Source organism: Lycium ferocissimum, chromosome 8, assembly GCF_029784015.1.
Source record: "Lycium ferocissimum isolate CSIRO_LF1 chromosome 8, AGI_CSIRO_Lferr_CH_V1, whole genome shotgun sequence".
NCBI classification, from domain to species: Eukaryota; Viridiplantae; Streptophyta; class Magnoliopsida; order Solanales; family Solanaceae; genus Lycium; species Lycium ferocissimum.
Genome location: NC_081349.1, coordinates 17,299,894 through 17,324,036, shown reverse-complemented (window position 1 = coordinate 17,324,036; position 24,143 = coordinate 17,299,894). Strand labels below are relative to the sequence as shown.

The 24,143-nt window shown below is 35.1% G+C and overlaps 2 protein-coding genes across 2 annotated transcripts; one reads left to right on the top strand and one right to left on the bottom strand.

The window, feature by feature from the left end:
- Positions 1–2,899: 2,899 nt before the first annotated feature.
- Positions 2,900–11,046, top strand: LOC132067398 (TATA-box-binding protein). The gene is made up of 10 exons (XM_059460614.1): positions 2,900–3,132; positions 4,265–4,379; positions 4,902–4,989; positions 5,768–5,839; positions 5,999–6,049; positions 7,447–7,491; positions 8,293–8,385; positions 9,860–9,961; positions 10,058–10,131; positions 10,745–11,046. Coding segments are annotated over exons 2-10 (603 nt in total). The 5' UTR covers positions 2,900–3,132; positions 4,265–4,302; the 3' UTR covers positions 10,746–11,046.
- A 2,588-nt stretch (positions 11,047–13,634) lies between these two features.
- Positions 13,635–23,502, bottom strand: LOC132067397 (2-oxoisovalerate dehydrogenase subunit beta 1, mitochondrial-like). The gene is made up of 13 exons (XM_059460613.1): positions 23,160–23,502; positions 21,421–21,532; positions 21,195–21,230; positions 21,046–21,105; positions 20,915–20,972; positions 20,714–20,811; positions 15,777–15,866; positions 15,622–15,690; positions 15,464–15,550; positions 15,128–15,223; positions 14,964–15,041; positions 13,980–14,066; positions 13,635–13,885 (listed from the first exon to the last, which is right to left on the bottom strand). Exons 1-13 carry the CDS (start codon positions 23,342–23,344, stop codon positions 13,850–13,852), a joined length of 1,092 nt encoding a protein of 363 aa, XP_059316596.1. The 5' UTR covers positions 23,345–23,502; the 3' UTR covers positions 13,635–13,849.
- Positions 23,503–24,143: the final 641 nt, after the last annotated feature.

Below are 24,143 nucleotides of genomic sequence, written 5' to 3'. Positions count from 1 at the left end.
TGATTCTACAATCTCAAATAGATATAATTAATATAATTGTTCATCACCCATATGATTACAATAACCCTAAGTCAAAAATCCAAACCATACAATAGTTCATACGTTTCTTGCTATCTAACCCATTAACTTATCTCTCAAGAACATAGAGTCCATAATCACCAACTCAAATCTATAATTGATCGAAAATAGGAAAGTCTTACATACCTTAATCGCTCCAAAGCTTTCGGAGAAGAATCCCAATAATATTAACTTGAATCCTTGAGAAGGGTTTTCTTGAGAACCTTAGGATTGTAGAGTAGAATCTTGTTAACAATCCGTATATAGGTGTTAATCCTTGCTAATATGACGGAATAATACTTGGGGTTTGAGGAAGAATTCACCTTAGAAGGTTTGGGGAAGTTCTACGGTATTTCTCTTCAAAAAGTCGGCCAAAAATGAAGTAGAATGAAGGTTTATGAAAATTTCATCTTCTGGGGCTTTTTATGGACTAGTAAAGCGCGTGACACATCCCGTGAATCGCGCGTTTAACCCATGAAATGCAGTCCTGATGCACGACATGTCAGAGGGGCATGATTTTTGGTGTTCAATCCTGTGAAACGCAGGATCAACCACAGGATGATCCTGCAAAACGCAGGTTAGTAAAACGGTCATAACTTTTTACTCATAGGTTTGTTTGGTCTCCACAATATACCGTTGGAAATCTATTTTAAAGGGCTACAACTTTCATGTTTTAAGCTTTCTCAAATTCTCAAAGGATTTACACGGGATCGGCATGGAAGTCAGACGTATCGAAAACTTAGCTGATTCTATCGAATCTTAAGCACCTCACTATTCGTCTTGATTCCAAACCAACTATTTCCACCCAAAGTCATACCTATGAGAATTCATATGGATAAAATGTCACGTTAACACTCATTTGACACATTCACGCCTAACTCGAATTTACGGAGTATTACATTAAGTAGGCCCATCAGCCTAACTGTCCTCTTTTCCTTTCTTTATATTTGTATATTTGCTGTATGTGTAAACAACTTGATATATATATTGAAACCCAAATGCGATTAGACCTTAGGAAAAACTCATGTAGCAGCTAAACATTTTCAAAAATGACTTTCAAGGTTAGACACGGTTCTTACTCACTTGTGCAATTGGAAAACTTTAAATATTTTGCAAAGTATGAAACTGGAAAATGATGATTTACATTAAAAGTTAAATGGATTTTTGGAATCAAAATTGAATCGGTTTGGGCCTTATGCCTCTTTGGAAGCTGAAAGAGTAAAATAGGTTGTTTGGGCCATAGACCCACTTTAAGAAATAAAAAAAATGGACTGAATTAAGGCTTCAAGCAAATTTGGTTGAAATGTATGTTGGGCTAATTTGAGAAATTTGGACTGATTTTAGTAAACAATCAGAACAAAACAAGAATTTCAGAAAAGATAAGTGTAAATGGACTTTTGAAAGATTTATATGACTTAAGGCTGTTTTTAAACACTTTTTTGGCCAAAAGCCCAAAACTTAAGGCAAATAAACAAAGAGAAATACCCTTGGACCTTTATTTGAAGGAGGTTGGCTTTGGTTGTAAAATATGGTTGATTGAGCTTCAAATGGATTAAAATAAATAGGTAAACTCTTTTTTCTTTCATACTTATCGAAACCTTTACTATTCTTATAAAGAAGATATACTCAATTTATTTTTTCATATATAAAACTATAAACGTGGATTAAAATCATACCCCCCCGGACTATTTTTTTGTGTATTATTGAGGGTATTATTGGGTGACGTGGACAAAAAAGTGAGTCCCTCAATATTGGGTATTATTGAGTCCACGTCACCAATAATACCCTCAATAATACACAAAAAAATAGTCCAGGGGGGTCATAGGACTCCCGCAAAGTTGGAGTGTGTTATAGCAAGAGAGTGTGTTTTGAACACTTTTCCCATAAAACTATACGGATTAAAATCATAACATTTGGACCAAATCAGTAGTAACTCTACTTAAGAGAAATCTTAAGTGTGTTTTGGTCCGGAAATGAAATGAATTAAATCCTTATAACATTTTTTAACCAAAATCTTTTCCTTAAAGGATATTTTTGCCCCAAAGTGGAGTTATGATATTAGTATGCCAAATTTTGCAAGAAAGAAAACATTTTTAGCAAATAATCACATTAATCACACATTAAAGCTCGTAGGTCAACCGTATTCTACGGACCCTTAATACTAGGGTGCTTAAAACTTTCCTTAGTGACCAAAATAATTTCCCCACTTCTATAAGACCTCTTTGATCAACTTGCCATTCACATTCCTATATAGAGCACGGTGTATGTAGTCCTTATTTATAATTGTTGCCATTCACATTCCTATATAGAGCACGGTGTATGTAGTCCTTATTTATAATTGTTGCCATTCTCACTAATTATTTCAATTAACATATTATTTATTTGAAAACTATATATAAATTTATAAGGGCACGTTTCGTTGGCTAAGTATAGTTATTTAATAATATATTTTTCAAATATGATACTCTTTCCGTCTCAATTTATGTGAAGATGTTTGGCTAGGCACGTAGTTTAAAAAATAAAAGAAGACTTTTGAAACTTGAGGTCTAAATTAAGTCATAGTTTTTGTGGCTATAAATCATTTCATTAAAAGGTCAAATGAGAAGTCTGAAATTAAATTGTTACTACGTACTATGAAAAAGTGTCATTCTTTTTGGGACTGCCTAAAAAAAAAGAGTGACTATTTCCAATATATAAACACATATTTGTTCAACATTAACATTTATTTTTGGTAGTACCATATTACCCTTCAAAGTATGAACATCTTATGTTACCCCGCTGAGGGTAATTGAGTAAATTAGAAGCAGCCCCAATCCCACAAATACTGAAATCCCACACGCCTCACGTAAAGCTCTCTCTTCAGATCGTTCCTTCTCAAACTCTCTCCCCTCTCTCTATATAACCCCTTTGTTGTCGCTCTACATAAATCTTCCCCTTTCATATAAAAGAATCATCCTTTCAAATTCTTTACCGCTAACAATTCCTTTTTGCTCTATACCTTCCTAAATCAACCCTTTCTCTCCAATCTCAGCTCCAATTTAAGCAAACCCTAGTTTTTAGATTTTGCTTTAAAAGGTCTGGATCTGATCCATTTTATGATAACCTCATCTTGTTTCATTAAACATTCGAGTTTTATTGTAACAATTTCTTTACTGAGCGAATTTTTGCCACATTGTACTCCAGTTTATTTTCCATGTTCTATTGGATGTGTTATAGGCCTAAAGTCCTGATTTTGCTTTAACAAGACTAGTCCTGATTCTCCTGTCCCATAAACTTAGTGATTTTATTTGAGTTGAATTGAAAATAACAATTGATAAGAGAAACGAAAAATTGGGTAGGCTGAGTTGAGGGGCAGAATTCATATTCCTTTTTTTTTTTTTTTTAAACCCTTTCTTTAGGCGAATAGTTGTTAATATTTTGTCTATTTCACTATATTGAGTAACGTTGTCTACCAAATATTTAGACAGAAAGGAAGAAATCAAATTGATTTTTTTTTTTTTTTTGCCTATGTGGAGAGGAATTACTATTTTCATTATTAATGAAAAAATTTGATTCTGTAGAAATTGTAAATAACTGTTAGTGTTAGGGAGCCTAAATTTTTGAATATTGGGGCACCCAAGGTGTGTGACCTAGTAGTCAATGAAGTGGGTTGAGCACCATTAGGTCTCAGAGACAAAAAAAAAAAAAAAATAGGTGATCCCATCTGTTCTAGCCTTGGTGGACAGAGTTACGTGGTTTGCTGGTGGGAGGTGGCAGGTATCCCGTGGAATTAGTCGAGGTGCGCGCAAGCTGGCTTGGACATCACATTTATAAAAAAAAATAAAAAATTGAATAGTGGATGGGGATAGGTCTAAATGAACTACATGGATAGTGAGGATTTATATTGCAAACACAGCTAGCTTGTTATTGATGCAAAATAGTTTATTTATTGACGAGATATTGATTCTATAGAAATGGTAGATAACTTTTAGTGATAGTGACGATTTGTAAAGTCCAACTAGCTTGGGATTGATTCATAGTAGTTGTATTCTACATTGCTCGGACTCTTAAAAATGTCATTGGGTGTGTGTCGGATCCTACAAAGTAGTGCATTTTTGGAGGATCCGAGACAGGTGCAGCATCATTTTTGCAGAGTCCGAGCAACATAGGCTGTAATATTTATTAACGAGAAATTGATTTTATCTGCTACTTTAATTCCATTTTGTAGAGTTTCGTGTATACTAAAGGGACTAGGTCAAACGACGAATGGCAGATCAAGGATATGAGGGGAGCCAGCCAGTTGATCTTTCCAAGCACCCTTCTGGAATAGTCCCGACGCTCCAGTAAGTTAATTCTTATCACTTCTACTAGCTTTATCACCTATAAAAGCCAGTAATAGGGTCCATGAATGGTTTGCAAGTCACTGGTCGTTAATTCTTGTCCTGAAAACTTAGTGTTTTATTTGAGTCCTTAAAATATAATGTAATAATTTGTTAAATTGTTGTTTGGGAAAACAGATATTATCAATTGCATTAAAATGGAGGGAGTAGTAATCTAGTATTGATATCCACCAGTTTTGAACCGTTATCAATTGCATTAAGATGTAGGGAGTAGTATTGACATCCACAAGTGTTGAACCGTGCTCCCTCGGGGATTTCTCGGTTGTCAAGAAAAACAAAGACAATTGAGAAATTGGAGATGGAGAACTGAAAATTCCTAGAAATGGAAGTTTGGGTCATAAATTTTTTGATTATAAAGAAGTTGATAATGATTAGGCTGATTGGTGCAAGTGGCAGTTAGTGTGTATTTTAAAAGTAGATTTCCACTAAGTGACCTATGCATCTGTCGTTCTTTTTCACTGCTAGGAACATTGTCTCAACGGTGAACTTGGACTGCAAGTTGGACCTGAAAGCTATTGCACTCCAAGCTCGAAATGCTGAGTATAATCCAAAGGTATATATCTGCGCTATAGTTTGTTATTGTAGTTGGTGATAAGATAATAGATCGTCTTAATGCACATTCAGGATGTGTTTTATCTAATATGTGATGGAGCTCTGTACTATTAGATCTTCTTATGAGACTGTCAGAGATTTGCTATTTTTTCTAACTTGTTGCTTTCAAATGATTTATTTTGTGCTTCACGATTTGGAAAGAAATAAAACAAAGTTTTGCTGCTTTCGTGGTTGTGAATGTTGGGAGATAATAGATGCTTCCTGCATAACTAAATGGACTTTATTTGAGCATGTGACGATTGTTATGAACAGTAACTTATGAGGCAATTGACAATTTTCTCTCCTTGGCGGTTTCCCTCCAAATGATTTTTTTTGTTCAAGGATTTTCCTCCAAATGACTTGTTTTAATGTCAAGAAGTGATGAGTTGAGCATAATTTATCGTCGGTTTTATATATTTGTACATGCACACCAAGTTCAGTAAGTCAACATTGCATGGCCATATATGCATGTGCAAATATGCCGACCATAAATTATGCTCAACTAATCAACTGTGCATGTCAACTAGGAATTGGTCAGTATGTTACTGGATTTCTACTTAGCTACTGTTTAAATTTGTTTCTAAAGTTATACTTCTTAACTTGTTTCAGCACTGTATTTTAGTTGGATCTGCTGAACGGGCTATTTATGAATATTTGCATGTTGTACCGGTAGTGCTTCCTTTGTCAAGCAATTGAGAATGAGAGTATATATTACTTCTAACAATATGTTGTGCTTTCAGCGTTTTGCTGCAGTGATCATGAGAATTAGAGAACCAAAAACTACAGCACTGATTTTTGCTTCTGGGAAGATGGTATGTTCTAAACGGCAGTTTGGTTTTAGCAAATTTTGGCATTGTTGCTTATCAAGTTTTTGATTGATATAGATAATTCTGGAAACTTTTAATATCACCTTGTTATAATGTTTGTAAATATTGTTATCTGCTTTTTAAGCGTGAGTTTATCTGTCTCAGGTTTGTACTGGAGCCAAAAGTGAACAACAATCAAAGTTGGCAGCCCGGAAAGTATGTACTGGTTAATAGCTAGTATTGTATCCTTTAGATAATTCTAATTTGGATTAAAGATCAGTCCAGTATATATCTTGAAAAGGTCCCGACCGTTCAGCAAGCTTTTTATGTCTTTTAAGCTAAGTTACATGGACTCGGGTGCGGGTATCCGATACGGGTACGGATTCGAGTGTCGGATTCGGCAAAATCTAAATTTAAGATTCCGGGGTGCGTATCCAGTTATGGATACGGGTGCGGAGATTCGGCGGTAAATATGAAAAAATATAAATGGCATATGAAAAAATACGTTCCAAGAATAATCCATTGTACAAATGGGTCAATTTTATTATGTTCAACCAGTAAATATGTCCGTGCTTTTGTGCGATTAAAAATATAAATTAATTATCAAAAAATTGACATGCTAATAATTAATTTTAAAATTATCCCTATATTGTATAAGAAAGAAACATTTATAAATAGCATAATTAGGTGCCTTTCAATTTTGTGTCACAAGTAGCATATAATGGAAAATAAAGGGGATAAAAATAGCACATATGAAGAATAAAGGGGTCATTTTTGTACATTAATACAATTAAGACTTTTAAGAGTCCTAATTCAGCTTGTACACGACTACATGTCTCCTCCAGTTGTAAGTAGTCGTCTTCTTCATATTCCCAAATTTCCGTTTCAAGCTTTTACAGAGCAAAGTTTTCAAGCCTCTAGGTCATCATCTCTTTCACAGTCTTTCATTCTTTCCTCAAGATAGAAAGAGAAAGTCATTCAAGGCCGAAAGCAAACCCTCCATCTATATCACTGCTTCTCTCTGCCATTCGAACTCAACACAACCTTGTATTCTTGGTTTATCTAAAAGTACTATAATATTAAAGGTATGTCATTTTCCTTATCTTAAATCTGTTTTATTTTTAATTTTGAGAAATCAAATCTCAAATTTTTCCCCCAAATTTGTCGACGGACTCTGGTCAAAGTATCCGTATGTAATTGACCGTATCCCGGACGTTTGCCCTCCCCGCACCCACACCCGACCGTATCCCGGACGGGGACGGCACCCAAAATGGCGGGTCCCTGTAACTTAGAGTACTCCCTCCGTCCCACAAAGATTGTCTTGCTTTCCTTATTAATTTGTCCCAAAAAGATTGACACATTTCTATCTGTATTTAGTAACAATTTAACTTTATGAGATGATTTACAGCCACACAAATATCTAAGGCTTGTTCTGGACCACACATTTCAAAAGTATTTCTTTATTTCTTAAATTACGTGTCAAGTCAAACTAAGACAATCTTTTTGGGACGGAGAGAGTAGTAGTTATTTTAAGAAATTGTTAAGTTCTCAAGATACTTTTTTATTTTCAAGTACTTATCTTTTTTATTTGATGTTTTCCTAATCTTTTTCAGTATGCTAGAATCATTCAAAAGCTTGGTTTTCCAGCCAAGTTTAAGGTAACCACAATCACTCAATTATTCAGTTGGTTGAATTTTATAGACAGATACTGACATATCCCCTTCCTCATCCTGAATGTGAAAATGAAAATAACGAATGGGAAGAAGAAACTGCCTCTTCAGCCAAAAAAAAATAAAATAAAAAAATTAAGGAACTTTATATGTTTCCATCGATTCTTTACAGTTTTGAAACATTTTTCTTTTTCCATTTTGAGAGTGCAAACTCTTTTCTAAAGTTCTATGTCAGAACTACACCTTTTGGATCTATTCCACTATACCTGGATCTAACCCGTCAATGATGGTACCAATTTTCACATGAATCCGGCATAAATAATTAAGAGGACTTTAAGTATATTAAGGATTTCACGGCAAAATACAAATCAGAATACTGCTTCGAGCCAGCCTGCAGAGGGAGTGGTTTATCCTGCAAACTACTGTGGTGCTTTGATATTCCGTAGAATCAAGGCAAAAAGTAAACTCACAACCTCAATCAACAAGTTGTGCAGAGGAAACCCTATAGTCTCTGCTAAGCTATGATATGTGATCAAAGCCCGCAGTACTTATTTTGCAATGTCCTTGAAGCGGCTCTTTCTTTTGTTTCAAGAATTAGCACTTGTTTTGAAAATGCTTCAAAATGACTTAAACTATTTTAGACATTGCTTTTTCTTTGGTTGTAGTTTTAAGGAAACATACACAAATAAAGTAGCACTTGATACCAAACAGTAGTCTAGCTATAATTTTTGTTCTTTTTGTTGTTTCTGTTACATGTTTCAGTTATTAAACTGTTTTTCTCCATTGTAGGATTTTAAGATCCAGAATATTGTTGGTTCTTGTGATGTTAAATTTCCTATTAGACTTGAAGGCCTTGCGTATGCCCACGGTGCTTTCTCAAGTGTAAGTATTGAGATGTAACACTATTTTTCAGTATTCATAATTTTAGTGAATATTGTAATTGCAATGCCTGTTGTACCTGTAAGCCTTTCATGCAATTGATTATTTGGTTATGTTTCTGTCAAACCAAATTCTGCTTTTGCTTTCTTTCTTATTCGGTGTATCAAATTCTGCTTTTGCTTTCTTTCTTATTCGGTGTATTCTCCTGTAATTGCATCTATAGCAGATCAAGTTTTGAAATTTCAATATATGTTCCTTTTAAAGTTATACTGTTGGAGGTATTATATAACCTTTTCCTCAACATGTCTTCATATGCAGTATCCTGCAATTCTATCGGTTACAGATAATAATTTCCAAGATTCAATATATTGTTGGTTTTAGATATTAGGTATTCTTGATCTGCTATCCTTCATGTCAATTGTCTTGGAAGTGTAGGTTATTTGAAATGCTCGGAACTTCAAAGTCTCTGGTATTTTATGTGTGGTTAACAAAAGCTTTTTGTAGAACAGAATAAGCAAGCATGAGAAATATTAATTTTTTCGTCAAAGGGTTTGGCCATTAACCAGAAAAATAACTAGGTCATTGTCTTGGTTTTTAACCACGGGTTAAACTGCAAATGGCACTGAATTGAAGTGACAAAAAATCTTGGTCATGAATGATAATCCGTCTATGACATCCTATGTTTTGACAAGTCTGAAGTATTTGACACACTTTAGAACTTCATATCTTCTATTATTTATATTCATTAACGATTCAAACTTAAACCATGATTTGATATTTCTTCATCTCAATTGTTTATCAAGTACTACTAAATATTTTTTTTTGTAAATAATAATATAATCATGTTAGTCTATTTAACTTTACAAAATATGGTATGCATATTATCACGCATTTATAGAGAAACCATTTATTTAACTGAATTTGATTAAGATGGATAAAGGCTCAACTTAGACCTTGAATGCACTTGCTTCCCTTCTTGTGGTCAAACTTCACTTTGCCTAGTTATGCAGTTCTTAGCATCTCATGATCATCTGCTTTATACCCCATGGGATCAGCCTTTTGTTGTAAGAATCTTGTTGGCATCTCTCTCTTGGCATTTTAATTTGTCCCTCCATTTTGCAATATCGTCGACGTGTTCCAAAATTTAATTGATAATTTTTAGGGGTAGAGGTTGTAAGATAATAGGGATTGGTTTGTGGTATAGCTGTCTCCCATGCTTCATTTATGATTTGTGATTTAAAATGAGTTCTACCTTGTGTCTGACCAAAAAAGCAACTAGTACATAGTTCCAAGTGGTTGGTCCAGGTGGCGGTGCTTGAGTTTCAGTACCTTGATATATTCATTAGAATTAATGATGTCTTAAATAGAAAGTCAAAAGAACCGTTTAGTGGGATTTCTGACAGAAAGAAACCAGTATGTTGACTTGATTGTTAATATTCTTCCTTGTATTTATCATCTTCCATTTCTCTTGGTGCAGTACGAGCCAGAACTGTTTCCTGGATTAATATATCGCATGAAACAACCAAAAATAGTGCTGCTTATTTTTGTTTCTGGGAAAATTGTCATCACAGGAGCCAAGGTAATACATAGTATCTGCCTGTTAATGGATTCTTCACTAAATTTCAACGTGTTATGCTGGTGGTTTACCTCATTACGCATTTTATATGTATTTCAGGTTAGAGATGAGACATATACTGCGTTTGAGAACATATACCCAGTTCTTACTGAGTTCAGGAAGAATCAGCAATGGTATGACCATAGGCTGTTTGTATACGCGTAATTTTTGTTTTGGGTGATAAAATATTAGTCCATCATTGGGAGGGGTTGTAAATATGTGATAAAGGGATTACTGATTAGCATCTTAAGTTGTCATAAACCACTAGTCAATTAGTTAACATGCATTATAAGACGTAAGGTGTAACTTCCGAGTGTTTTTTTTTTCTTTCTTTTTTTGAGACTGGGAACATAACTTTCTAGTGGTTATTTGTTGCAGTAAATGCATAGTCAAGAAAAAAAGATTTTCTACGTCTTGCTTTTGGATGGAATAGTGAACCCATTAATTGGTGATGGAAAAACTGAAATACTTGTCATTGTACAAAATGTTTCCCTTTCCATTTATGTTTAAAGAAGAGAATTTAGTCATGCAGTGTAGAAGCTAGTGTTGTGTCAACTTTTATCTTTGAAAGATATTCAGAAAAGAACGGATGAAATAGTTTGCAGGGAGAAGTTCATGCAGTTTGGAAAAAGGGGGGTGGGGGTATTCTTTATTTGAGCATCAGGTGCAATTGTAGGGAGGCCTGTTGCATTTATATGACAATATAACGTATCCTCATCTTTATATTACATTGTTGGTTGCTTGCAGAGTTGATACTGTTTCATGCAGTGGAGCATCTGCTATGACTAACTGCAGGGTGGTTCAAATTTGAAGACTTCCTTGGGTTTTCTTAATTGTAGATATTCTATAAATCAGGCGTCGGCTTTCGTGGGAAGTTTGTTTAAGTTACAACTGATAGGTTGGAACTTTAGCAAGATCGGGATAACTATGTTACTTCACTTGTAGCATATCATAAATTTCAATTTAGGGCCAGCCAAGAAACTGATCGTTGGTTCTCAATTTTCTTGTACTTGTTGAGTCTATAATTCTTGAAAGCAGCTTTTTGGTTTCGTTTTCCTCAGTTTGACCTGCAAATGCGTGTGCCTAACTTGCCTTCTATGCTGAACGTTTTACCTGATCTTAAATGCTATCTTTATTTACCAAAACACAACAGCCTACAAAATTTTATTGTTTAGTTTAGTGTTCAAAAACTGTAGTGTACATGTTAGCTTTGTATATATTGCATTCGTTTGAATGATGACATTGACATGGTAATATTCCTAAATTTTTGTGAGGCGTTTCTTCATTTTATTAGTTTGTTTGCTGGCTTTTGTTTTCCATCCTATCATAACATTAGCCCTCAGCATTTAGCCTCTATTTGTTACAATATTTGGCTTGTCGATAGCCTTGAGAATTAATCCTCCATGATCATCCAAAAACTGAAGTCTTCAATTAAGCATATGGAGACTGTTGGAGAATTTGCATTAAAGATCTTTGCTAGGAAACATAAATCTATCAGAAACCGTTACCCCCGGAAAGATAAATTAATTACTGGATTATAAGGGGAAGTCGTGTGCTCCAACAGGCAAAATTTCGATGTTTTTCATTATAATGACTTATCATCATATCAAGTAGGGTAAAGGCTCATACGAAAAGGATCATTTTTACCTTCGGTTATACCATCCTTACAAAATACCCCGTCGTTAGCTAAACGGCTTATATATACTCCTTTTCCGTTAGGCATGTCCAAGGTGGACACCCAGTCCCACATGACACTAATATTTTGATGAGGTGGATACCACATGACATGCCACTTCACCACCAAACCCATTTTTATCCCTTCCCTACTATTTCTTCTACCGCTAGCACCTCCACCACCACAACCGTTATCACCATTGAATCAACTCTACTCTGAGCCATGATTAGAAATGAATAATTAGTCGGTTACTACTTGTCTACTGAATTATTTTCTTTTGCTGTTAACATCATCATTATTCACTGATTAATTGAAATTGAAGAGAAAATTTGAAGCTTGTATTCTGTCATTCACCATAAATACACGTGTTCTCTTTTCCGTTCTTATGTAATCTGGACAGAAATTTATGAGCTCAAAAATTTGAAGTTTAAGGTGAAATACCAAAAAAAATAAAAAAAATAAAAATGGAACTTTGTTCTTCAACTTATAAATCCAAAAGGGTCAACAGGAATAATGAACAAGAAGCCCCGAAGGGGAGGTTTGGGTTTAGGGATGAAGAGCAATAATCATATCGTGCAGTCATTTACTTCCCACACTAGAGCTAATTAGTTTTAAATGCTCTCCATTTAGTGAATACCCTTCGACATGAAATATGAACTCAAAATACTATAGCTAAACGCAGTAGGAATTTCGGTTGCTTTGTCTACGATGTCTAGTTTTCTAATTCATTGCCATGTTCAATTTTGATTAACTATCACATTTTGAGAGTCGAGAGCAGTTAAGTACAATTCAAATCACCCTAAAACGAAGAAAGTCGGTCTAAAGTAAGGCTTCAAAATTTGACAAGGTAGTAACACATAAGGTCACTCAACTATGGGTAATGATCTCCCAAAGTCTTTTTTTTTTTAATTTGTAATAACTTGGTCACCCAACTTTTCTTATATCACATCAAAAGCCATTCAGTAAATATTTGGCATTTAATTTAGTTCACATGCACTTTTTTTCCCAGTCCACGTGGCAAAATAAAGCAAGTCTTTGCATTCTTTTTTTTTTTTTTTTTTTTGTCAGACAGAATAATTTTATTCAACCAAGTGGACAAGTAAGGTACAACTAGCTCATTGTGACTCTAGAGCTAGATCTCAAAAACAGTGGAAACCTACCAGCTATGAGTACTACTAATTCCAACTGATACATAGCAGTTAACTAGGAAATCAATTAAGTATTTGCATTCTTAAGGCTTTATAGCCTGGTTAAATACGTTATACCTTGCAAAATAAATCCATCATGATGACTAATTATTAGTGCTGCCAATATATGATAGGAGTATGATTTATGAGTAAGAAAGAATGACCAGATTTCAGGAACTACATTTACTTAATGTCGTTAAAAAAATCCTTATGAACTTCGCCTGAGAGAAGGAAAAAGAAGAGGACGCGATTTTAATAAAATGATGGGCCCATTTTTTCAGAGAGAGTAAACTCTATTTTAATTGAAAGAGAATAGGGTTAACAAAGGTTAATTTGGATTTGGATCAGGTCGGCGCAGCTCGTTTTGCCATGTGGAGTGAGGAAACAAAAAAGTCCACTTGGACTAAATTAAATAGCATGTCATATTTTGTTGGTTAAATATTTATTAGTTGACTATTTATATAATATAGGAAAAATTGGATGACCTTATTGTTACAAAATAAAAAAATTATAACTTTGAGAGATTATTACCCATTATTGAGTGACGTTGTGTTTCCCTACCGCAAATTTGACTAAACAACTGAAGAATAGCGAGGAGCAGTTCTGAGCAACTCAACTGTACTTGTATAAAATACTTCATTTTTATTATTCACCAATTACCTTTATAATGATGGATCATCATTAGGCTATACAAGATGGTCAATCAAAAATTCAAAGAAAGCAAATAGCTTATGCTCCAAACATATTGCAGTGAGCCAGCGCCAGAAGACAGGTGTAGCGGAATATAGAATATATTTTTTTGGCATAAATTATCATTATCAGTACAAATAAGAGGAAATGCTTTGTATTTGTATGTTAATAGAGAAACCCGAATCATAATCCATGGCAATACATATAAATGTTACTAATATAGCACTCCAGTGTCCCTGCACGACTAGTGAGATTATATTGGGTATGTTGTTGCAGTGTTTCCGCACGACTGAATGAACACTAGTAATTCACAGTAGATTTGATTGCGTCCAGTATCTGCAAGCATTAAAAAAAAAAAAAAAAAAAGAGCACTTTAGTCAGAGTCTGGGTGAAATCTTTTGGAAATGAAAGAAATTTCAAGACCTGTTACCTTGTTCTTTGTAGGCAAGTAGAAGGGTTCAAAGACCAGAGGAAAAGGAGTATCCAACCCACACACTCTGGCTACTGGAGCTTCTAACTGCAAAGCCACTCAAATATTGAGCACTTAGAAACACTCCCAACAGGTGAGGTCGGAATGAAATATGGAACATGAGAAAATCATGAAGAGGTAGAGAAATATGAGAACACATAAGAGGCGGATGTAGCCTATGTTCAATGAGTGCAACTGAACCAGTTTTTCAACACGGAACACAGATATCTATGTGAAAAAACCATTAAAATATCAAATTATGACTACATACTCCCAAAAGTACAATGAGCTTAATGCTAAGAACCTTAAAGGTATCAAGTTCAAATCTTGAATCTGCCTCAGAGAACATGGGACTCCTTATGGCATTGTCTAATTGAGAAATAGGGATTAGAGAAGTAAAATGTTCATACTAGAACCATTAGCTGTTTGCAGCGTGTTCAAATTCAGGCTAATTACAAACATCCTCTGCTAACATGAAAGGCCTTGCTAAAACACCCTATCCAAAGTAATCACCTCCGATACATAAATCATTTATGTGCCATATCAAAGCATATCGATACCATGAGAACATGTTGAAGTCAAGGACTAATTGGCTTGAAGCAGGACCAGTAACAGAACCTGAGATACAGCATGTGGCAAATACTTCTATTTTTATAGATGCTAGACAACACTGACGGGTTCAGTAGCCTCACCCGGTCACTTAAGTAAGATATGACAGCTAAGTCCAAGGCCACCAGGTGTATGTGTTCAGAAGCTCTAAGCTATCTGTGTTTTCTCAAACCAGCAAGGTAGCACCCATTATTCCTTATGAATGCATGCTTTTAACTATGTTTTATTCGATAAGCACAGGAGATGTTACAGAGTTTAACATTTTCAAGGTGATCCAAAAATGAAAAAGGAAACTTGAAGAAGTTTACAAGGAAGACTAAAAGAGTAAATGCTTACTCTCGTGAAGCAACGTTCAACTACAGAAGCAGAAATTTCAGCACCAAATCCACCTGTCACGGGAGCTTCATGACTAACCTACAAAAAAGAAAAATTACAGTGAGTTAATTCGGATGAAATGACCCTCTATAATCCTCTTCAATCCCATAACATAAAATACACACCAGAAGGCGTCCTGTCTTTTTGACAGAGGCTTCTACTGTCTCCTTGTCCCACGGTATTAATGTTTTAAGGTCTATCAGTTCACAAGAGATCCCCTCCTGCAGAAATACGTATTCAGAAGCTGATAAGTAATCCAGGTTTTCACATAAGAACTACAGCTGAAAGATTAATCAATATACAAATTTTGATACTATACAGAAGTTCGAGAATGCAGCAACCAAATTTTTAGTTCTCAGCGACATGGACCACAAGCAGGTGAAATAGCTAATGATATGGCAAGAGTAATATAAAAATCTATTCAGGGAAACATAACAACTCTTTTAGCAATGAGTATCCACCTTTGCAGCTTCGGCGCATGCCTGCTCCATAACAGATAGCTGGGCTCCCCAACCAACCAATGTGATATCAGTACCTTCCCTGAGGACCTGCATTTAGGCATGCACTTCAGTTTCCAATTCATAATAATTGATCAACAACTAAACAAGAAGTATCATACCTCTGCCTCGGATAGAGGTAACATATAATCTTCTTCAGGAACTTCTTCTACAGCCATCCGATAAAGCATCTGAGATTCATCCAGAAAGTAGTGAGTTACAGTTTCAACCATCTTCTGGAAAACAGACTAGTACGAACAAGGGAAAAAGAGATCACCTTAGGTTCAAAAAAGACCACTGGATTTGGGTCACGTATGGATGACAACAGCAACCCTTTTGCTTGCATTGGACTGCGTGGGATGACCACCTAATAGATAATTGAACGTGAAATTATCAAAGGTATGCATATGAGGGAAAAAGAAAGACATCTCATTTCTAGAGAAAACATATCAGGGAAAGAAAGTAGAAATAATTTTGTTCCACGATCCTTTAGGAGGAGAACCTATAAGCAGAAGCTGCTGTTGAATCAGTGGACAACAAATGAAGTAAATACTACTTACGGATGCAGTGTTTGGAAGACTATTAGGAGAATGTGGAATGAATGCAGTGAAAATTTGAGCATAAAGGTGGGGGATGGGACAAAAACTTCCTTCTGGGAAGATTATTGGATTGGGCACAGTAATCTCAAAACTTTATTCCAGGACTTACACATTCTCAGTCTTCAAAAAAATGACAAAATATCCCAAATGTGGACAGCACAAGGGTGGAATCTTTTGTTTAGAAGGGCACTAAATGATTGGGAAATAGGGAGAGTCACAGATTTGCTTTTGGTACTCAATTCCTTCATAGGAACCACTAATGTTCCAGATAAACCAGTTTGGGAAACTATGCAGCAAAGGGAATTTCACTTCACTGTTAAATCAGTTTATTGGGAGAAGAACAAGGTTGTAAATCCACCTTTGGTTTGGCCATGGAAACTTATTTGGAAAGTTAAAATTCCATATAAGGTTTCTACTTTTGTTTGGTTAGTTTTGAAGCGGGCTTGTCTAACACAAGAGGCTCTACAAAGAAGAGGTCTTCAAATATGCTCAAGATGCCTACTTTGTGGGAAAGATGCAGAAACAAATGAGCATTTATTCCTACATTGTCAGATAACTGCACATCTGTGGCACATGTTCTTTTGTATCCTAGGGGTGAAGTGGGTGTTACCAAGATCAACTCTAGAACTCCTATGCAACTGGAAAGAAATTGGAAGAAGGAAGGCGAAGGAAGATTGGTGGCAGTCCATTCCAGCTTGTATTTGGTGGTCAATTTGGAAGGAAAGAAACTCAAGACAATTTGAAGATAAAGCTAACTCCATCCAGATAGTTAAAATGAAGTGTCTTAGTTTCTTTTATTTTTGGTGTAAACAGGATATAGTGGGGGAAGTAGGTGATTTGGTAGATTTTCTAGGCAATGTGTAAATTGTAACTAGCATCAGTACCTCCTGGCCACTGTTTTTGGTGGCTTTACCTGTAAAGTTTCACATCAGCATTCAAAAAATGCTGATACTTTTGGATGGAATACAAATGTTACCTTATTAAAAAAAAAAGAAGGTGAAAGAGAGTGGGAGGGAAAAACCTATAAAACCCACTAAAGGAATCTCGGTGCTCGACTTACAATCAAGAAAGGGAAACACACTACCATGCAAAACGATAGTCAATAGTCAAACCGATGGCCAAGAAGGTGATGTCTCACAGAACAGGAAAAACTTGATTTATGTCTGGTATTTGGAAAATAACTAATTTTCTCATTTCTGGGAAAGAACTAGACAAACAAATGTTAATGTCCGTCTTATAGACATTAGGCAACTCTGTCTGCTTTAGCATAGCATCCAATATGAACTTCATTGCTGGAATCAACCCGCATAGAGAAGATCGTGTAAATCAACTGTCAGCTAAAACTAGTGAATTAGTGATGAGTATATTAAGTATGAGGGGACGTTCCTTCCTGATCACATGTTACAACAGTGCTCTGGGTATGATGAAAAATAAGAAAGGTGTTCTATCACATTGCCATCTGGATGTGAGGAAGTATAAGCAAGAATTTCCAAATCATGTACGAGTATGGGTGAAGAGGTTAGTTCCACTACATCGGAACATGGTGTGATGTCAAATAAGAAAGGGGTTCCCAGAAATAGTGGAACCCCTTGAAAAAAGAGGAGAGTTGATATTGTGTGTTTACAAAAGACTATTTATATCAATAACGGCTTGGGAGATTGACAACACAGGTTATAAATTACGGTATTGTAAGATAGAAGAAAATAACAACTGGCGAAAACCAGAACTTGATGATAAAGTTGTAGAACAACAAGATTATTATTTCATTAATACTAGTACAGGAAACACCCGCAAGGGTGGCTCAGTTGGTTGAGCATGGGGCTTTCATAATTGAGGTCTCAGGTTCAAAACCCCCTGCCTCGAGCTCGTCGCGAATGGCTTGCCTAGTGTGGCTTATCTCTCTTGTATGGTTTGCGGGCTATTGCACAGGAGCGGGATTTACCCTGTGCGTACCCAAAGGGTAGCGGCTGCGGGTTCCCTTGTCATAAAAAAAAAACACTAGTACAAGAAACGAGACATTCGCCATTCTTGGTGCCTATGCTCATTAAATGAGGAAGCAAAAAAACTAATTTTGGGAGGGTATGGATACGTTGGTCGAAGGACACTCAAAGGACCAACAAATCCATAATGATAGATACAGTGATGACTTCGACCAAGTACATGAGGATATAGTTATGGTATTGCTATTTTTGTGTTTGTCTTTTAGCTGATACTTACATTAGAAAAGATAAATCATACTCCCTCCGTCTTCTTTTTTTTTTTTTTTTTTTTTTTTTTAAATGTCACTCTCCCTCTGTCGCAATTTATATGACACTCTTTTCTTTTTAGTCAGTCCCAAAAAAAAAAAAGACTCCTTTCTATATTTAACAACAATTTACTCTAACTTCCCATTTTACCCTTCATAAAATGATTTCTAGCCACGAAAATTTCTTTGGCTTGTTTTAGACCAAAAGATTCAAAAGTCTTCCTTTCTTAAACTTCGTGCCTAGTCAAACACCCTCATATAAATTGGAACGGAGGGAGTACATGATAACATTTCAAAGAGGCCCGCAGGGCTTTAGTCTAGTGGTAAGAGCGCAATGCGTGATGTGTGAGTTAGGCACACTCACAAGTTTGAACTATACCACAGACAAAAGTCTAGTATTTAAGGGGAGAAGAGTAGAGTGGTGGGCCATCACCCGCTGCTTTTTGAGCCGTGTGCTATTGACCTTCGAGAATTTCTCGGTTATCAAAGTGGATGTAACCACAACCAAATAGACTTGATTCTTACCAGAAGAAGTAAGAGATATAAGGATTGCAACGTTATACCAAGGAAGCTTAGCCACCCAGCATAGACTTGTGATGTTATTGAAGAGCAAGGGTTGAGCAGAAAAGGAGAACAATTGCATGCAACCAAAACAGAGGCTGTGGACATTAAAAGGCACAAGCCATGCAGAATTTAAGGACAAGCTATTTAAAGCGGGGACACTAAAAGGCACAAGCCACCCAGAATCTAAGGACAAGCTACTTAAAGAGGGGACACTAAAAGGCACAAGCCAGCCAGAATTTAATGACAAGCTATTTAAAGAGGGGACACTAAAATGCACAAGCCAACCAGAATTTCAGAACAAGCTATTTAAAGAAGGAACAAGGAACTTCAAAGCGGACGTTGAAATCCAGTGTGCAAAAAATGAGATGGTGCACTAAGAATGTAACAAATGACGTTCTAAGTGTGTTTGGCTAGACCAGGATCGCTAGAATCACGATGGTGAAATGACGAGTGCAAAGAGTTTATATCAGTAAGTTAAAATTGTATTAACAGAAAGTAGCCTAGACAAAACTAGTGCTGGATTTTACAGAATGAGAGGCCCCCCATGCTAAAGACAAAAAAGTTATTAAAGCATAAAGAGAGTCGTCTAGGAAATTATCAAAACCTGATGATAATGAAACCTTTGAAGAGTGTATAGGGCTAAGAGAGAAGAAGCAAAAGGCTAACAGTAAAGCACAAGATAAAACCCTAGATGACTTGTATCAAAAGCTAGGAGCGCGGAAGGGAAAAAAGGGAAATGTATAAACTAGCACTTGAGAAGGAGAAGACGGCTAAAGACTTGAACATATTGAACATGATTCCTAACAATTGTCGACATGAGATAGTGAAATCAAGAGATGAAGGTGCTATTTTTGATCAATAGCTCAACTCAAATCAACAGGATAATTTCATAAATTTCTATAGGTTAGAAACTTTAGCTACGCTGTAAAATTAGGGCTGCAAAAGTATAGGATATCATGAATAATATGAGAGTTAGAAAAACCTATAGTCAAAATGGTATGTCTAAAGAGGTTTAGAAGTGTCCGGGAGAGGTCGAAACAGTACAGCTTACTAGGCTATTATATGTTAACTTAACGGGAGGGAAAGATACCAAATGAATGGAGAAAGATTATATTGACTCTGATATGTATATCCAAAGAAGATATTCAATGTTGTGCTAGTACCCTGATGTTAAGATTATGAACCAAAAGATGAAACTTTGGAATAGAGTGACAAAACATATACTTAGGAACAATACAAGGGTATGAATTTGGATTGATGCACTGTAGAAAGCTATATTTTTGCTATGAAGGCTGATGAAAAATTTATAATCAGGGGAGGAAGAATATCCATGTGATACTCATTGAGCAAGAGAAAATAGAGTGCCAAGGACAATTTGGATATATGCATGGTACATGACATATCAATGTTGTTCTTGATCTCCTAACTGTAAAAAGTTGATCAGCATTTTCCAATTCTTAGTTCAAGACATTAAGTACATCAATGAACAAAGGATGCATACAGATGAAATATTACTGGGGAGTACTTTTAGGAGAAATTGAGGTAGCTAGATTGATTTCTGAAGCCAAAGTAAAAAAAAAATCCTATGTAGGTCACTGCTCAAAATATAAAGCTGCCACTCACTTAGCAAATAGAATATCTTAAGAAATAGAAACTGTGAAGACCCCAAAGTCGAGAGACAAAATAAGAAGGGTGCTCTACTTGGACTCCTCCAACATTCATCAAAACATGACTTATTCTGATTCTGAGAAAACTCATGCAAAGGAAACCTGACAACTGTAAGATGCAAAGAAAGACATGTGGTACCTTTATACCGGGAACATGGCAGAAGAAAGATTCAGGAGATTGAGAGTGGTAATGCCCACCATGTCCAACAGCTCCATATGGTGCTCTTATAGTTAAACCTGGAAACCATGAGGCAGCTCAGCATCTTCAAACTTAGAGAAAATGATGAAACCTAGAGAAAATGATGAATTGCAATAAAGTCATAAGTTTTCTTCCAATTACCTCCGCAGTTGAACTGATTACCACTCCGATATCTGAATTTCGCAGCTTCATTAACGATCTACAAAACAAAATTCTGACAGTCAATACATTTCTTGCCAAAATGTTAGTACATGACGTGGGAAGATGCGTACCTGATCAAAAGCAGGAAAAATATAATCTGCAAATTGAATTTCTGCTATAGCTCGATTGTCCTGAAATTTGGAAACAAAAAAAGATATAACAGTATCAGCAAACAGTTGACAACTATTTGGCTTTTAGTAGTTAGAGCTCAGAAACTGACCATTGCAGCCAGACCAATCGCAAATCCAACTATGCCCTGCACATCAAAAACCATTAGTGGATACACTTACTCGCACAAAAAAAGTGACTTGTACCAAAGGAAATTTATGCTGAATTTCATATTGTAAAAACAATGAAATAGCTAGTATTATTGATTTAATGCGCAGGTCTTTCACTCAAAGAAGGGCTAGAGCGGATGTGGAATATGGTAGATAAGCTACAGATACCTGCTCACATAAAGGAGTATTAAAGACCCGCTGTTTTCCAAATCGGTCAGCTAATCCAGTAGTGCAACGAAAGACACCACCAAAACCAACATCTTCTCCAAATACATAAGAACTGGAAAAAAAAAAATTCGTCTTTCATCAAACTATGAATTCATTCAACCATAAACGTGCCTTTACAATTGCCAAAAAAAAAAAAAAAAAAAAAAAAAAAAAAAAAAGGAGAGACATAACAGGCCGGCGAAGGCATAATCTACTATTGAGATTAAGTAGATGCTGAAATGTTCAGGCATTATTTGAAAAAATTCAGATGTTATTTAAATGCAACCTAAATAATGTACTAGGATTTGCTTGTTTGCATCAACTAATTTCAAAAGGTCAAGTAGGAAGAAACGGATAAAGCTGAAGGCTCATGCTATCATCCTTGTACTTCTTGAGAAAGTTAACGTCAATACATCGTTGCATTACTTGTAAATAATGTTCTGACCTCTTGGATAATAAACAGCCATTTTTAGGCTATAAATGTTACAGTTATTCCAGTAGAAATGCAAAGAATGAGAAAGTTGCGGGAGCAACAACTTTCTTCTTCTTTTCAAGCCATCTCCTTCCAGCCCACTCCACCCGACCCCCTTCATTTAATCATTCCTATACATTCATGTTTTATTGCTTAAAATTAGTTGTGATGCGAAATACATAGCAAATGACAAATGATGCACAAATCAGATTGGTCTAAAGCAGTTACATGACTAATACAGAAACATTATGAATATAGATAACCAATGATAAAAGACTGAGCTAGTTCGTTTTCCGGAGGTCATTTGACCAATTTTTTACTAAAAATGAAAATTTAGATATAAAACTAAATATCAAATACTTAAGACCCTCTAAATGAGAATTGCAGGGTTGTACATTTAAAAAAAAAAAAGAAAAAGAAAAAAAAAGAGCTGCATAAAGAAGATCATCCCAGTTTAAGGAAAAAGATGCTCAGCTTGAGATTCTCTACTTCTCTAATTATAAAATCTTTATTGACAATTCAATTTATACATCAGTCATATTCCCTTATAACCAATTTTCCTATGTTTGGTTAGTCAAATCTTTTAGAAAACATTTTCTCTAGGACAACAAACACCTGAAAAAATGAGAAAAAAGACTTTCCTAATGGAAGCAAGGAAAACAAGTTTTATATGTGACATTCAAAGTTCATCCTCTCCTCTTCACCCCCACTCTCCATCCCACCCCATCCCACCCCATAGTGTTTTATTAAATTACATAAAAATGCTCTTGGGATAATATATTTTACTTACTAAACGAGGACCTGTTTGGCCATGAGAACTATTCACTTTTTTCCAGAAACTTTTCACTTTATTTGATGAAAATTCCAAATGAAATTTGAAAAACAACTAAAACTCTGTTTTTATATTTTTTCACTTACAGTACATTCAAACAATCAAATATTATTTGCAAAAATTATTTTAAAAAAAACAACTCCAGCTTCAATAATTCCAAGTAAAGTGAAAAACATTTGGTTTCTACGGCCAAACGCCTATATAATATATACAAATAATCTATTCAGAACCTAGTAAACAAAAAAATGGCGGTACCGAACCCATAAACTAAAAAGTCTTGGTCCCACCTGTGGATTGATCTACTACAAAACCCACAACGAAACTATCTGACAGCTTTTTTTTCAGTAAAAAGAAAACTTGAAAGGAAAAACAAATACAGTAGAATAATTTTTTTACCGAGGATCAGAGTCTAAGGCGATATGAAGAGCTTGATTAATAGCAGAGAAAAGGTTGACTGATTTGGCGTTACTGAGTTGATCACTATTTTTATTAGGCGTTTCAACTATTGAGGAAAACCCCCTACTACTCCTTTTCCATGAAATTGAACCCAAATTCCCTATTCTTCTCAAACTGCTTGCCATTTTTCTCTAATTTGACTAAACACAAAGAATTCTATGTATATTATGTGGACAAAGTGGGAAAAAAAATGGACAAGATTAAGCTGAGATTTTGAGTTGAATATAAGTAGAGGAAGAGGACATTGAAGTTGAAGCATTTATTAGAGTTTGGTATGGCAATAGAAATGTTATTTATCTACTGACTTTGGCACTGTCCCAATTAATGTTACGCTTCCCTTTTTCCCCGATTCAAATTTTTTAAATTTTATTTAATACTTTTTTATTGACTTGAGAAAAATTGTCACGGATAAAACTACCCATACATATCTCTTCAGACCCATGATTATTGTTATTGTATTGACTTAAAAAAATTGCAGTTTATAATATTTTGTATAGTTATTGAATATTTAAATTTGAATTTTAAATATTATGTTGATCTCAGTTTTTTAGCTTAAATAATTAGTTAAATTGATTCTTCCAAAACGAAAAGTGTCGCATACAGTGAGATGGAGGAAATATCATTCTTGCTTCTTGAATGTCATATTTTTTAGTTTAAAATAATTTAATTTAATAATTTATAATTACATTAAATATTTTTAATTTATTTTAGAAGTAGTAGTTTTTTTCAAAAAAGAAATCTTTCTTAAATTACGTATGGACTAAAGCCTACGTAAATAGTTTACGCATGGTCCACGTGATAGAGATTATCCTTTACCCGCCTGTTTATTTTTTTATACCATAAAGCATAGCCGTCAAATCAGAATGATTTGGTTTGAGTGGGTCTAAGATAATGAGAATATTATATTAATTAGTAATAAAAAAT